Genomic DNA, 13,533 nt, shown 5'->3' with positions numbered 1-13,533 from the left:
ATTTAACTGATTCTGAAGCAAATATTTGATTTGCAATTTTATTTTTTAGTAGAACACAGAACAAAAACAACAGAGCAACAACAACAACACAAAAAAACCAAACACACAAAAGAAGAAGCTGGACCAGGAAGAACATAAGGTAAGTAAAGGAATAAAAAGTAGAATATAAGGGAGTGGCGTCACAAGAAAAGAAAAAAAAGAAGAATTGGCGCATACGTATTAAGTTTTGAATAATGGTCTAATTTTGTCCATTGTTTATTTTCAGAACCTATTTGTTCAGGCAGAAGTGAGCGATTTGAGGATAATATCTGGACAACATTTCGGAGTCTGTTCAAAGTTCACATATTTTTTTCTTTCTTCATTTTTCCTTTTTTTTCCCTTCTCATTTCCCCCCATTTTTTTCCACCATTTCCTCCCATTTTTTCCCCTTACATTTTTTTTTTTTCTTCATTTTTTTCCTTTTAAATTCCATTTTTTTCTTCAATTGTTTCCCCCCCATAGTTCGTATTTCACCTGCGTCCGTGAGAACCGACAAAAAGACTGAACAAAGACGTGACAAACAGTCTGTCTAGATCTACGCCAGGGGTGGGCAAACTACGACCCGCGGGCCAGCTCCGGCCCGCTGGGCCTTTCAATCCGACCCGCCAAGCTTGTCCAAGTAGTATTAAAAATAATAATAATACATTTAAATCTTTTCTCTTTTTTGCCCTCAGGCATCTGTCTGCACTTGTATCCTTAATAAATATGACGTGAAATGAATTAATAGATTCAATAGCCTATATTTGACAGAAAAGTGATATTTTATTTTTTAGATTATCTTTTTTTCACACCAATGATCGCAGGACGGCCCTCCGCTACTTGCCTACATTCGAATACGGCCCTCGGAGCAAAATAATTGCCCACCCCTGATCCACGCAAACGTGGAGTGCGACCGGATATTTAGAGTTTCGTGGCGGAAGTTTGGATTCTTCAAATAGTACAGCGTTTGCAGTTTTGCCAAACTGATGAATGAAACGACTGTTAATATCAACCACTGAACAAGTTTCGACAGTTATCTGGACTCCAAAACGTGCAGAGAGATGGCTTTACGACTCGGACGCGGCTGTCCGAGTCCGAGAGTTAATGCATTTAACAAACCAACATATAAATTTGCTTTTGAGCATCACCTTGTTCTTGAAGTAGACTTCGATGGGCATGAGGAAGCCTGCGTATCCCGATTCCTCCACTTTGTACGGCGGCTCTTTGCACACTGCACACAAGGAAGAAAACATGAAAACAGAACCGCAACCTGCAAACGTGTGTGTACAGTTCTACCGACACGACAAGGAAGCCCCCCCTAAAGGTCGGACGACTCATTGAACATAAACGCAGTTGAGATACATATATTTTCCGGAGTATAAGTCGCACCAGCCAAAAAAATGCATAATAAAGAAAAAACATAAATAAGTTGCAGTATGAAAGTATGAAATGCTGTTGCAAGTGTGAAAATAACAAATAATATCACATATAAGTCGCTCCGGAGAATAAGAATAAATATATAGGTATGAATATAAGTTCAAGCCGCACCCCGGCCAAAACTATGAAAAAAGGTGCAACTCATAGTCCGGAAAATACGGTATTTAGAATTTTGCTAAAAATCATAACGTTTTATAATTTCACTTCCTGTTTGTAATTGAGGACATCACACTAGGAAATTACCCAGCAAACACTGGGCAAAACTCATCCAATGTCAAACAAAATTGAATTTGACAAATAAAAATTGGAGGGTCAAAAAAGTTCTTAGACTGGAAAGAGTGTCCCTAGTATGATGTCACTTCCTGTGATTTTCTACAGATTTTTCAAAATTTTCCTCTACAAATACCTGCTCAATTGGTGCAAAACTATAATTATATGTACAACAGTTATAAATACACCAAATAAAGTCAAAATTTGAAAATCACAAAAACCTTTTTAAAGACTGAGCCGGCGAAGCAAAGATAAGAAGAAGAAACACATTTATGGATTCTTCCCGCCGGCTTTTCATCGGCTCGTGCTTTTGCTTTGAAGGAAACCACTGTAATGATTAGCCTCGGGTTGACCCAGGAAATCACCCGATTCCGCCCCTTCTCCGGTTAAGAGCAGAGTTCAGGCGAATGTTCAGGGCAGAGCCGCCGTTTCCTTGTACGGAGAAGGTCGAGTCCTTCTCTGAACACGCTTAAAACTGACCCATCGATTAACAAACTGTGCAATAAAAGTCAAAGGTAAAACTGGTCAAACGCTTGCTTTTCTCTCGCTGTGTCTGGTGCAAACGTCTACAGTTTATTTTATTTTGAAAGTGGAAACACTCGTATAAATATAAACGTAAATGAACAAAATGCATTTAATGGCTGCGTATTCAACTTAATATATTTATATTTTTATTTGTATTTATTTGGTGGGGACAGTGCATATTAATCAACAGATGTATCGAAAAGCGGAATTTATTCATTATTTTGTGGAAGTGCTAATTTCTTCCTGGTTTAGAAAAAGGAAACTTATTTACTACCGGTAAATACATTTGACATATTCAGTGTTCTGATTCCTTAGGCTGGTAAACCTTTAGTCAGACTGTCCTCATACTTCCTCAGGCTGGTAAACCTTTAGTCAGACTGTCCTCATACTTCCTCAGGCTGGTAACCTTTAGTCAGACTGTCCTCATACTTCCTCAGGCTGGTAAACCTTTAGTCAGACTGTCCTCACACTTCTTCAGGCTGGTAAACCTTTAGTCAGACTGTCCTCATACTTCCTCAGGCTGGTAAACCTTTAGTCAGACTGTCCTCATACTTCCTCAGGCTGGTAACCTTTAGTCAGACTGTCCTCATACTTCCTCAGGCTGGTAAACCTTTAGTCAGACTGCCCTCACACTTCCTCAGGCTGGTAACCTTTAGTCAGACTGTCCTCATACTTCCTCAGGCTGGTAAACCTTTAGTCAGACTGTCCTCATACTTCCTCAGGCTGGTAACCTTTAGTCAGACTGTCCTCTTACTTCCTCAGGCTGGTAAACCTTTAGTCAGACTGTCTTCACACTTCCTCAGGCTGGTAAACCTTTAGTCAGACTGTCCTCACACTTCTTCAGGCTGGTAAACCTTTAGTCAGACTGTCCTCACACTTCCTCAGGCTGGTAAACCTTTAGTCAGACTGTCCTCACACTTTCTCAGGGTGGTAAACCTTTAGTCAGACTGTCCTCACACTTTCTCAGGGTGGTAAACCTTTAGTCAGACTGTCCTCACACTTTCTCAGGGTGGTAAACCTTTAGTCAGACTGTCCTCACACTTCCTCAGGCTGGTAAACCTTTAGTCAGAAGTACTCACCTCTCTTGGGTTTGGGGAAGCTCTCGTGAAGGCGGAAGACGACCTTCTCCACAAAATGCTGTATGTCCCCCGTCTCTGGGCCCCGCACAAACACCATCCAGTCGTGAGTGAAGCCTTCGGACGTGATCTTCTTCCTCAGCTGAGCTCTGTGTCCCAGCTCCAGCTTCACCTGCACCGTGCACTGCAACAACAGCAACACATCAGCGAGAGATACGCCCGCGATATGCCCGAGTTATTAGCCTCAAAGATTAGCCCCCAATATTTTTTTTTTTTTTTTAAATCAGTCGACTAGCTGTATAATAATTAGCTGTATTTTATATAATAATCGTAATCGTTATCTACACAGATTCTGAAACACATTTATCTTTATTTACTAAGCCTTTATTTATCCAGGTAAAAGAAATATAAAACTGTACGATAGAAATAATCACCGACTACAAATCTGAAATATTCAATAATTGAAGCGTTTGTCAATAAAGAAATAACAGATTAAGTTTACATTCTCTTTACTTAATGATGGCAGTTTTATAACGATTTGAGTTTTATCTTGTTTGAATTAAATGTAATGACTTTTGAATGATTATTCCAATCAGTCAAATGTGTCAGAGATCTGTATCTGTCATATATATTTCCAGCACATGTGACAGGGCATCTGGGGCTTTTTAAAAGGCAAAAAACAAATCACACCAACTGCAAAGTCATACATTTCCCTGATAGAGATGTAAAATAGGAGCTTATTTGCATTTCCTCTCTTCACAGGGAGCGACAAGGAGGGAGCGACGCAGGCTTTTAGATAGGATTTGAAAACACCCCGTCCAAATAATTTTGTCTGCAAAAAGTACTTAAAAGACGTAAAGCCAATATGATAACACTCCACCACTTAGGAGCGGCGTATCGAGGCGTATTTTCCGACCAGAATGGGAAGTCGTCTACGTTAAGTGTAGCTTTCTTAACCAAATGATAACCTGGTATTTGGCCACACAAAAAAGTGTGATCTGCTTTTGAAAGGGATCCCTTGGTTCCTTCTTCCTTTCATTCTGTCAACTTAAGTTGAAGTGTGTCAATTAACAGCTAAAAACAACCTTGTGGAAATCCAGCGCGCCTTACCTATTTTTGCTGATCTTTGTCAATTTAAATCAGGTTTTGATGAAATTCTGTCAAAGTGCGAGAAAAAACGTGGAGCTTCGGCATTCTCCGGACCACGGCTCGGCAGCCAATCAGAGCCAAGCACACACATTTCGTCAACCAATCAGCGCGCAGTAGGGCTGCAACGATTACTCGAGTTAATCGAATAATGTGATTACAAAAAAAGCTTTGATTAATATTTTATTGCCTCGGTGGTTCGTTTAATTTACATATGTTATTAAAAACAAGTGAATCTGTGGCGCGCGGAACAACTTGTGGTGCTTTTGTTTCCCACAGAGCTAGTTCCTGAAGCAACTGAAGCACAACAGAGAGTGGCGTGTTTTAAACTCTCGAGTGTGACCCATGGATCTATTATAGGTGCGACCGGGAAGAGTTTTGTTGTGTAAAAGAGCGCTGTGCCGCGGGCTGCCGCTCTAACCACCACAACTAGTTCCGCATATTCTTTATATACAAACAGAACACTTTGGACTGGAGAAGTGAAATGTTGCCGTTTTGGGGACAAACTAGTGAAATTAAGAATAAATGTGTTTTTTTATAGGCAGAAACTCAATTTGTTATTTGTTTATTACAATGAACTATAACGTTTATTTAAAAAACGATTTAATATGCTTTTAAATGGTTTACGGAATGTACAAAAAGATTAACCAATTAATCAAAGAAAAAAATCGATAGATTAATTGATTACTAAAAGAATCGATAGCTGCAGCTCTAGCGCGCAGCATGCAAATTTTCACTTGACTAAACAGTAAGCTGTCATGGCGGACTATCGTCAAACGCTTCCCGGCCCAATTTAATGATAATATTCCATTTTTTCTAAAATGTATTAATAAAAATGACCCCGTCCATGCACTCGAAAATGCCCGTCCACATTTCAAAATACCCCGTCCAAAATACGGGAAGACGGCCGGCTATCTAAAAGCCTGGAGCGACCAGGAGGGAGCGACGCACCGGCGAAGAATGCAGGGATTTGGGTTTGGAGTGGCCGTGAGAGGGGAGGAGGGATTAGACCTGACCGAGACGAGCCGGTGTCACTTTCACACAGACAGAGACACACACGGACACAGCGCCATGGCAACCGGCCCGGGACCAGCTCTGTGGACGCTGCTGCTTTAAACTACAAACTACGCCTCGACATGGCGCGCACAGAGCAGAGTTTGGAAGTGTCATGGCAACAAAAAGTAATATGGATTATGCCTGGGAATTGTAGGGTCACTCACTATTCGATACACGGCTCACGATACATGCGATAATCAATATATCGCTCATGATATTCATTGCTCATGTCAAAATGTCAAATGTTTTAGTTTCCTTACTTTAAACGAGCAACAAAAATTACTCATGGCGATATATCGATACAGCAGCCCACGATATCGATACTGTATCACCCTGGCACAACTCTAATCATGATAAATATCCAAATGTGTGAAGTCCCCAAACCACGTACCGCTACTCGCATGGGATTGGCTGAGAACACACAAATTAAATGAGATTAGCGAGTTAAAATCGATAATTGTGATTAGTCTTGGCACAAAAATAATCGTGAAAAATGAAAAAAATAATAATCAAGCAAAAGTATGTATTTTTGTTCCAATTTTCAGCTCAAAAATAGGTGCAAATGTAAAAAAAAAAAAAAAAAAACATTTTATTCAGACTGTTTGTGTCACATTTAACATTTAAACTTGAGGAACAGTCACATGTGAACACGAGAATGAAAGAAAATGTTATATTTCACTGTTGTTTGGTCTCAATAATCGTGATCAATCGTGGACACCAAGTTTGCCTTTCTCCAAAAAAAACAATCGCGATACTATCCACTTTTCTTCAACATACCTCCCACCTCTACTCGAGCACACCTCGTTAACATCTTCTAATTGTATCACGCTGCATAAAATAAGACAAAAAAATCCCCCAAAATGCAAAGAAAAGCTCCACTCGAAACACTGCCACTGTGACGTTTGGCTAGAGCAGAACTATTCATTAAAATTTAATGAATCTCACAGTCTGGATTGTAGTTAAATTAAACCCTAAAAATCGTTAAAGGGTTGCTGTGATGCAATTAAAGGGACACTGTAAATTTCATTAGGCGAAGGGTACAAAACCTTTTTTAATCCATCAACTATTCCACAAAATGGCCTAAAAAGGAGATTATTGAACCAAACCGAGCTTTTTTGACAATAAAAGCGCCCTACACCAGAAAACTTAACACAATACAGCTAATTTCCCTAATGAAGGCAATATAAGTGTTCTATCTGTGTCTGATTTTGCACAGAAACAGGCTTTTAGATAGAGACCTGTCTTCCCGTATTTTGGACGGGGTATTTTAAGATGTGGACGCAGTGACGGCCATTTTATTTAAAAAATCTCAGAAAAAGGGGAATATTATCATTAAATCGGACTGGGAAGCGTTTGACAATAGTCCGCCATTACAGTTTACAAGTGAAAATTTGCATGCTGCGCGCTGATTGGTCGACAAAATGTGTGTGCTTGGCTCTGATTGGCTGTCCGGAGAATGCTGAAGCTACTTGTTTTTTCACCTAGTCGGTCCCCGTACGCCCGGACAAAATTATTAGGACGGGGTGTTTTCAAATCCTATCTAAAAACCTGCACAGAAATGTCTTTAAATAAGAGCCTGATCAACAAAACCAACTATTGGGGAAAGAACTGCAAAGAATCTCGACATAAAAACAGGATGAACTCGCCGGCGCAGTGCCCACAGCGCGAGTCGGGCAGAAAAATATGGATAAAATCTTTTACCTAAAAAGGACGAGGACAGAGGAATTCCACTTGGTCTTGGTAAAACCCGGAGCTTAAGTGCACCGGCCGAGCGTTTGTGTGGCCCCCAGCTCCACGGCCTCTCAGACGGGGCCCGCCATTGAGTGGAAATGCAACTTTTGGCAGACGCGGCGGCTCCCATGGCCACCACAATGCCCCCCCCCGCCCTGCTCCAGCTGCTCATGACCGGGCTAATCCTCCATCGCCAATATCACACCCGCCACGCAGTCAACAAGTCATCGTTTGCCTTGAGGAATGTGGCGTGTAACGAGGAAGCCGGGAGAACCGGGCGTTTACTCACGAGACGGCTGATCGACCGACTGAAAAAAATAAAAATAAACGCAGGTCGTATATTGATCACCACAATGGTTATCTGGCCCTACTCCTGGTCCTCGCCCTGCTCCTCGCCCTGTTCTTTGTCCTGCTCCTCGAGATGAGTCTACACTGCTCTTGCAGGTAAAACGGGTCAATTTAAACATTAAATTTTATGAAGTTCAATTCCGAACTCTAAATCTAGTGGTTAAATTTGCATGATATTTCAATAAACGCTAAACGACAGTGCTACATAAATGGAAAAGTATTATCATTACAAATACCCAGGCGTGCTCTCTGCAGGTGGAGGGCGTGTGCCGGGATTAGCCATGCCCACTGTCCAGGCAGGAAGTCCCTGCACGGCCTGTTTTCAACCGAGGAACATTGAAACTGCTCAGCAAAACATCACATTTGAAGATTCATCATAATAATCGTTAAGTTTTCTTCTTCCGACTCCTAAAAGGTGCTTTTTGTTTGTATTGACAGTCAACAAGGAGACAAAAAGGAACACTTGGCAAAAACAAATGAATAAAAGAATACAATTGTGGACCTCTCGTTGATTTCATGCACAAAATAAGCACAGATTTCCGTTAAAATTACCACCGGTCGTCCAGATTCCAACGCCACCCGAATGAGTCATCGGACAGAACGTGGACGAGTGAGGTCAGTTTACAAGTTTACCACTTACTCGGCAATAGCTATGAACGGAGGGACTTTCAAACTAGATAACCGCAATAAAAAGACAATATTCTGACAATAATTCATCAGAAATGTGCTCAAATGTGTCCGTAAAAGTCTTGGTCGAGGCGCAAGTATCGCACAGAACATGAAATCCAAAACAAAACTGCAGGAATATCATTTTACACCTTCATTTTTGTGGTCCAATTTAAGTTTTAATGATCAACAATGCGATAAACTCGATATTCAAACATCTCCAAAGCAACAGTGCAATATATAGTCTACTTTTATACACTTCCCAGCTCCACTAAAGTCTTTTTTATTCGTTTATACGTCTCATAAGTTCTCCGCGTACAGCACAAGGACAAATGTATGAGCTTTAATGCATCGTGACTGCACTGGCAATAACTCCTATGATGCATTTGAGAGGATTCGATGGAGACAAAGTGTTTGAGAAGGAGAAGTTCTTGGCTTTAAAAGGTCAACAAAGTATAGCTTTCTATTTATATAAAATGTTACTTCCCCTAAATCTCCATCATGTGGTCGAGCCATCGATTGGATTTGACTCAAGATCGAGCTTCAGTCACATATAATAAGTAATAAGTCAATTATGTGCCGTTTAATCGAGGTCTGTGTTCAGTTCAGACTTTGGAAGAAACTGGGCTATTTTTGTGTTAAATTAATTTAAAAAGAGAAAAACAATTTTTTTTCAGATTTTCGGCTTTGAATAAAATTACTCAAAACTAAATTTAAATAAAAAGGTGACATTCTGATTTGTTTATTTCACATTTTGATGTAATCCTAACGTTAAACATGCATAGCTAGATTTAAATGGCACCGTTTTAAAAGTCTCTTGTTTATGATCCTGAAAACAAAATAAACTTTTTTTAAACAGGCTTTTTTCTTCATTTAAATTTTATTATTATTTATTCATTATCACTACTACTATTATTATTTTTTTCCCCTTATTTTTCTTTCATATGTCAGTTCATTTTAAGTATGTTTTTGTTGTTTTATGGTTTAAAAAAAAGATAAATTGTAAAGGTCACGTCATCTGGTTTGACCTTGAACCAGAGCAGAAGTTTCCTCTCCTTCACCACGACGACATCAGACTCGTGTTCAGGAAGCGGTTTCTCTGACTTTTGTCGCATCACTTTCATCCAGGCCGTGTGTTTGAGGATCGTTTTGTCCTTCGCCAAACAGGAATGTTACGACGTCACATTTCAGAACTTTAAAACTATTCCCGATTATTTTAACACAACATGACCGAATAACAATGCCTAACAAACAGTTCTCTTGTAGCTTTACAAAATAAAAAGAAACGTGAACGTGACAAAAACAAAAATAGAACGGATTTATGAATGACTCACTTAGCGCACTCGTCATCCGGCTAACAAGTGTGTAACTCTGCATTTTATAGTGAATTAACACAATTTAAAAGTATCACAATACTCTTCACAGTTTTGGTATGCTGGAACAATATTTTTTTTTACATAACCTTCTTGTTTTATGTCAACAAACAGACGAACAAAACTGCTCACCCTGTAGTTTAGACCGCTACACACGCACAGGGCTCTTGGATTTGTTTTTACCAAATACAAAAACACTGCCAGCGAGTTTAAAATGAACAGAATCCTGCACTCATAATGTACAACGCGCAAATCGCAATTGGATACTCCTCCAAAGTGGCTCCGCACCGAGTCCTAGTGTCAAAGGTCAACTATTTTTGTTCTTATCAGAATCAGTTTTGTCGTTTGTGAATCTCAAACCAGGAACTTCGAGGTGCAACAAAAACGATGCACAACAATAATAGTAAAATATAGCCGCAAGCGGCAATGATCGGCCCTCGCCACGCCGCAAGAGGAGGGGGCGCTAACGCGCCCCAATTGTCCTTTTATTACGCCTACTGATGACCGATTCTCCCCTTTGTTTTACCATCAAAAAGCAATTTTATTTTGAATTCTTGGCAAAATGTGCGGCTTCGCTGCACAGAGACTGTGACTCTTTGAATAAAAATGTGGATAACTTTTGATGGTCCACCCCTGAAGATGAGTCTCACCAAATTTCACGTTGATAGGGCTAACGCCCTGGGAGGAGTTGGTGAAAGTATAAAGTGTAAACATGTTCTGGCAATTTCCCCATTGGAATAACGTGGGAGGTTTTGGTCATCGCTACGGCAACGCCATAACAATTATGACATGGGTCTCATTGACTTTTTTGATGGGGATGCCAAAATTGAGTTGTGTGTCAAATTTCATTAAATTTTGCAAAACTAAACATTTAACCTTCATGTAAAATCTGTAGGGGGCGCTTTGGCGCCAAATTAATTTATTTCACTTCAAGTAGGTTTAGGGCAAAGAGTTTAACAACTGATTCTAATTTGAAGCAATTCAGACTTTATCTGCGCAAACGGCAGAAATGTTAAATTTGGGAGATTTCTGAAATTCTAGCTACAGTTTGCGGCTTTGCCGCTCAGAGACCGTGACAGGTATCAATGTAATTTGAATAACTTTTGATGTCCCACTCCTCAGTAGCATTTTCACCAAATTTCAGCTTTTTAGAGCCACCGCCCTGGGAGGAGTTCGTAAAAGTACGACGTTTGGAAAAACTCCCGAGTCATGCTTAGCCATTTTTGAAGCAATATGGCCGACATATGGTTGGGCGGACGGCGTTGCCGTAATAATATTTTTTATTTCTCTTGTCACCATCTACCTCTGCGCCAAATTTCATGATTCTACGATCAGATTTTTTTTGGGTCATTTCCTATCTCTCAATGTAGTTTTGGTACATTTGGGGGCGCTGACGCGCCAATTTTTTTTATTTTAGAAAAGGGCTTTCCTACCTCATAGTGTGGGTCCCTGGTCACTGACGGGTACTTTTGTTAATTTTCAGTGGGCTCCGCCCACTTTGTGTTTTTGGCCCTCTATACAGTAATAATGTTCAATTTTTGCATTACATGCTTATATGCACGGAACATGCAAGAGATGGGGAACGTATTTGTGAGCTACTTAGGGCAAATGAGTGCTTTATATGGGGATGACGACCGCTTCGTGGTTGTCATCCCAATGTAAAGTGCTCGTTTAGTGCGCACTTTTGCACGGGCTTCGCCCGTTTACAACGGTAATGTTCCATTTTCCTACTACTAATTAGTATGCACGGGGCGTGCGTGAGTGAAGGAGTGCGTTAGTGAGTGTTTGGAAGTGGTAACCTCGCACGGCCTTACGAGATTAATAGGCCTCTCGCCAGCTTGTGGCGCTCGGGCCTAAAAAGTATAAACTGTGCTAAAATAAGATTAAATGTGTGGAATAAAAGTGATTTAAATACAATACATGTACAATGAGCTCAGAACGCTGTGCAAACAGTGGAACACGAGGTATAAGTCAAGTATTATTTACATAGATTGTAATTAGGGATGTCATATCATCGCATTTTTGTGTCACGATTACAGAGACTGTGGCCAATTAACGTGAAATCTTTCATTCTCGTGGTCTGATGTGTTACTGTTCCTCAAGTTTGTGAAAATCAAACTTCCTGAAAGACAAAATAAAGTTAAATGTGACAAAAAACACCAATTAAGACAAGTTATTTACATAACACAATTAATTTTGCTTCTAAAACTGTCACGATTGTCATTTTTTCAGCTCCCACGGATTATATTATGCCCAGAATAATCACAATTATCAATCAAAACAAGATCTGCATCAGCATCAGTTTACAGAAGAATGTTGACAAATCCGACCAGGAAAACCAAATCTTCGCGTAATCAGACTTCTCCTCTTCGGGGGCAGCGTGGCAGAGGGGTTTGCCCGGTGCACACGCTCTGCTCCCGTTACAAAACTTCAAAAAAGAACTGAGAAAGAAGAAGTCTGTGGTGGCTTAACCTTCTGCACATGAACAAACTGCAGCCGGGCCTGTAATTAACAACTTTTACACCTCAACTATGAGCCACGTGAATCCTGACAGAAATAGCACGGGCATTCTTGCGTCCAGGGGCCTGGCGTAATCGCGGTGCTCCGGGAGCCTTCTCACGCCCGGTGCGACGAGGGACCAGGTCACACACATTTCTGCCTCAAGTTCAACCCTGGTCCCGGAGCCACATTAAACCCGTCACGTTCTCCCAGCGTTAAACGTGCCGGGGACGCCGCTCTGACCACCGCAGTCCCCCCCCCGGCAGTTTTTGTGTAGCGTTTCGGGATTCGGGGGCCGCCGGGGCAGAGCAGGCACCACCCCCGCGCCTCTCCGCTCCAAACCTGGGGAGAGGACAAATGTTTTTCCCGGCGCCTTGTAGCTGCTCCTTAGCCTTTAGCCGTCGGCCCAATTACACACACACACCGGCCTAGCTTAGCCACCGCAAACCCGGTCAAAATGAGGAAAACATTGCCTTTCTCGGGGGTCCTCCGGTAAGCGTTGGTGTAGCGGAGCCTACAACGACCGCCCCGGGTCTTCGTGCGCCGCGGTTCGGGGGCTACGGTGCGGGAGTCGGGGGGAAGCTAGCAGTAAATACCGATGTATGAGCGCTAGCATTCATAGCTCCGGAGCCAAACAACTGCGAGTAAGCTAGCACGGCGCGAGCGTTTTTTTTTTTTTTTTTGTCTCGTGGGCCGCGGAGGGCTCCACGCGCGGCTGCCGCTTCACCTTTTACCCGCGCGGGAGGAGGAAGTGGCGGCGTCCGTATGTAAGTACCTGATTCTCCATGTTTCTCCGGCCTCCGTGATTGTTGTAGTTATCTTTACAGCGGCGTCCTGCTCCTCCTCATTGTGTGCCAATCTCCGCCACCAGCCCCAGAAGCGGAAGGCAAGACGGGTCGGTCCCTCCCCCCTGTGTCCCCGCCCACTGTCCACTGACGCGCCCAAAACAGAAAGCTCGCTCGGCCAATGGCGGCGCGCGCTGCTCGGCCGGTGGGGCGGGGCGATGTGGCCAATGGCGGCGGGGCTGGAGGCGGGGCTGGAGGCGGGGCTGGAGGCGGGGCTGGAGAACACCGCCGCGAATACAATTAAAGCTTTTTTTTTTGAAGCGGCGGTTTCCTCGAGTGACAGCGCGCGCGTCCCAATGGACTCGGCTCCGATTCAATTGTCACAATGCACGTGACACTAATTGAAAGGAAAGCGACAACGTAAAGGATTGTGTCGGGACAGCGCGTGCGTTATTTATTATAGTATTTCAGGTGTATTTCAGGTGTATCGCGTGTGTATTTCATGTGTTAAGTGCCCGGGTTAAGTGTATACTATTTATTCTATATGTTATTCTTTAGGCAATGACAAAAAAAGTTGGGGTTTTGTGTGTGTGTGTGTCTGTG

General features: G+C 42.0%; 1 protein-coding gene across 1 annotated transcript in view; it reads right to left on the bottom strand.

Annotated features, from left to right (window-relative positions):
* Window positions 1-13,034, bottom strand: part of mllt1a (MLLT1 super elongation complex subunit a) — a 24,687-nt gene extending 11,653 nt beyond the window's left edge. Inside the window, exons 1-3 of the mRNA XM_072438733.1 lie at window positions 12,921-13,034; window positions 3,330-3,510; window positions 1,167-1,249 (exon numbers count right to left, since the gene is read on the bottom strand). Of these exons, the coding sequence (XP_072294834.1) occupies window positions 1,167-1,249; window positions 3,330-3,510; window positions 12,921-12,932 (276 nt within the window). The 5' untranslated portion in view covers window positions 12,933-13,034. The remainder of the gene's footprint in view (window positions 1-1,166; window positions 1,250-3,329; window positions 3,511-12,920) is intronic.
* Between the last annotated feature and the right edge of the window lie 499 nt (window positions 13,035-13,533).

The sequence above is a fragment of the Eucyclogobius newberryi genome, unplaced genomic scaffold (assembly GCF_026437365.1).
Source record: "Eucyclogobius newberryi isolate DKJ021-1_F unplaced genomic scaffold, fEucNew1.0.hap1 SCAF_9, whole genome shotgun sequence".
NCBI classification, from domain to species: Eukaryota; Metazoa; Chordata; class Actinopteri; order Gobiiformes; family Gobiidae; genus Eucyclogobius; species Eucyclogobius newberryi.
Note: the sequence above shows the minus strand (reverse complement) of the source record. Positions and strands in the feature narration are given on the sequence as shown.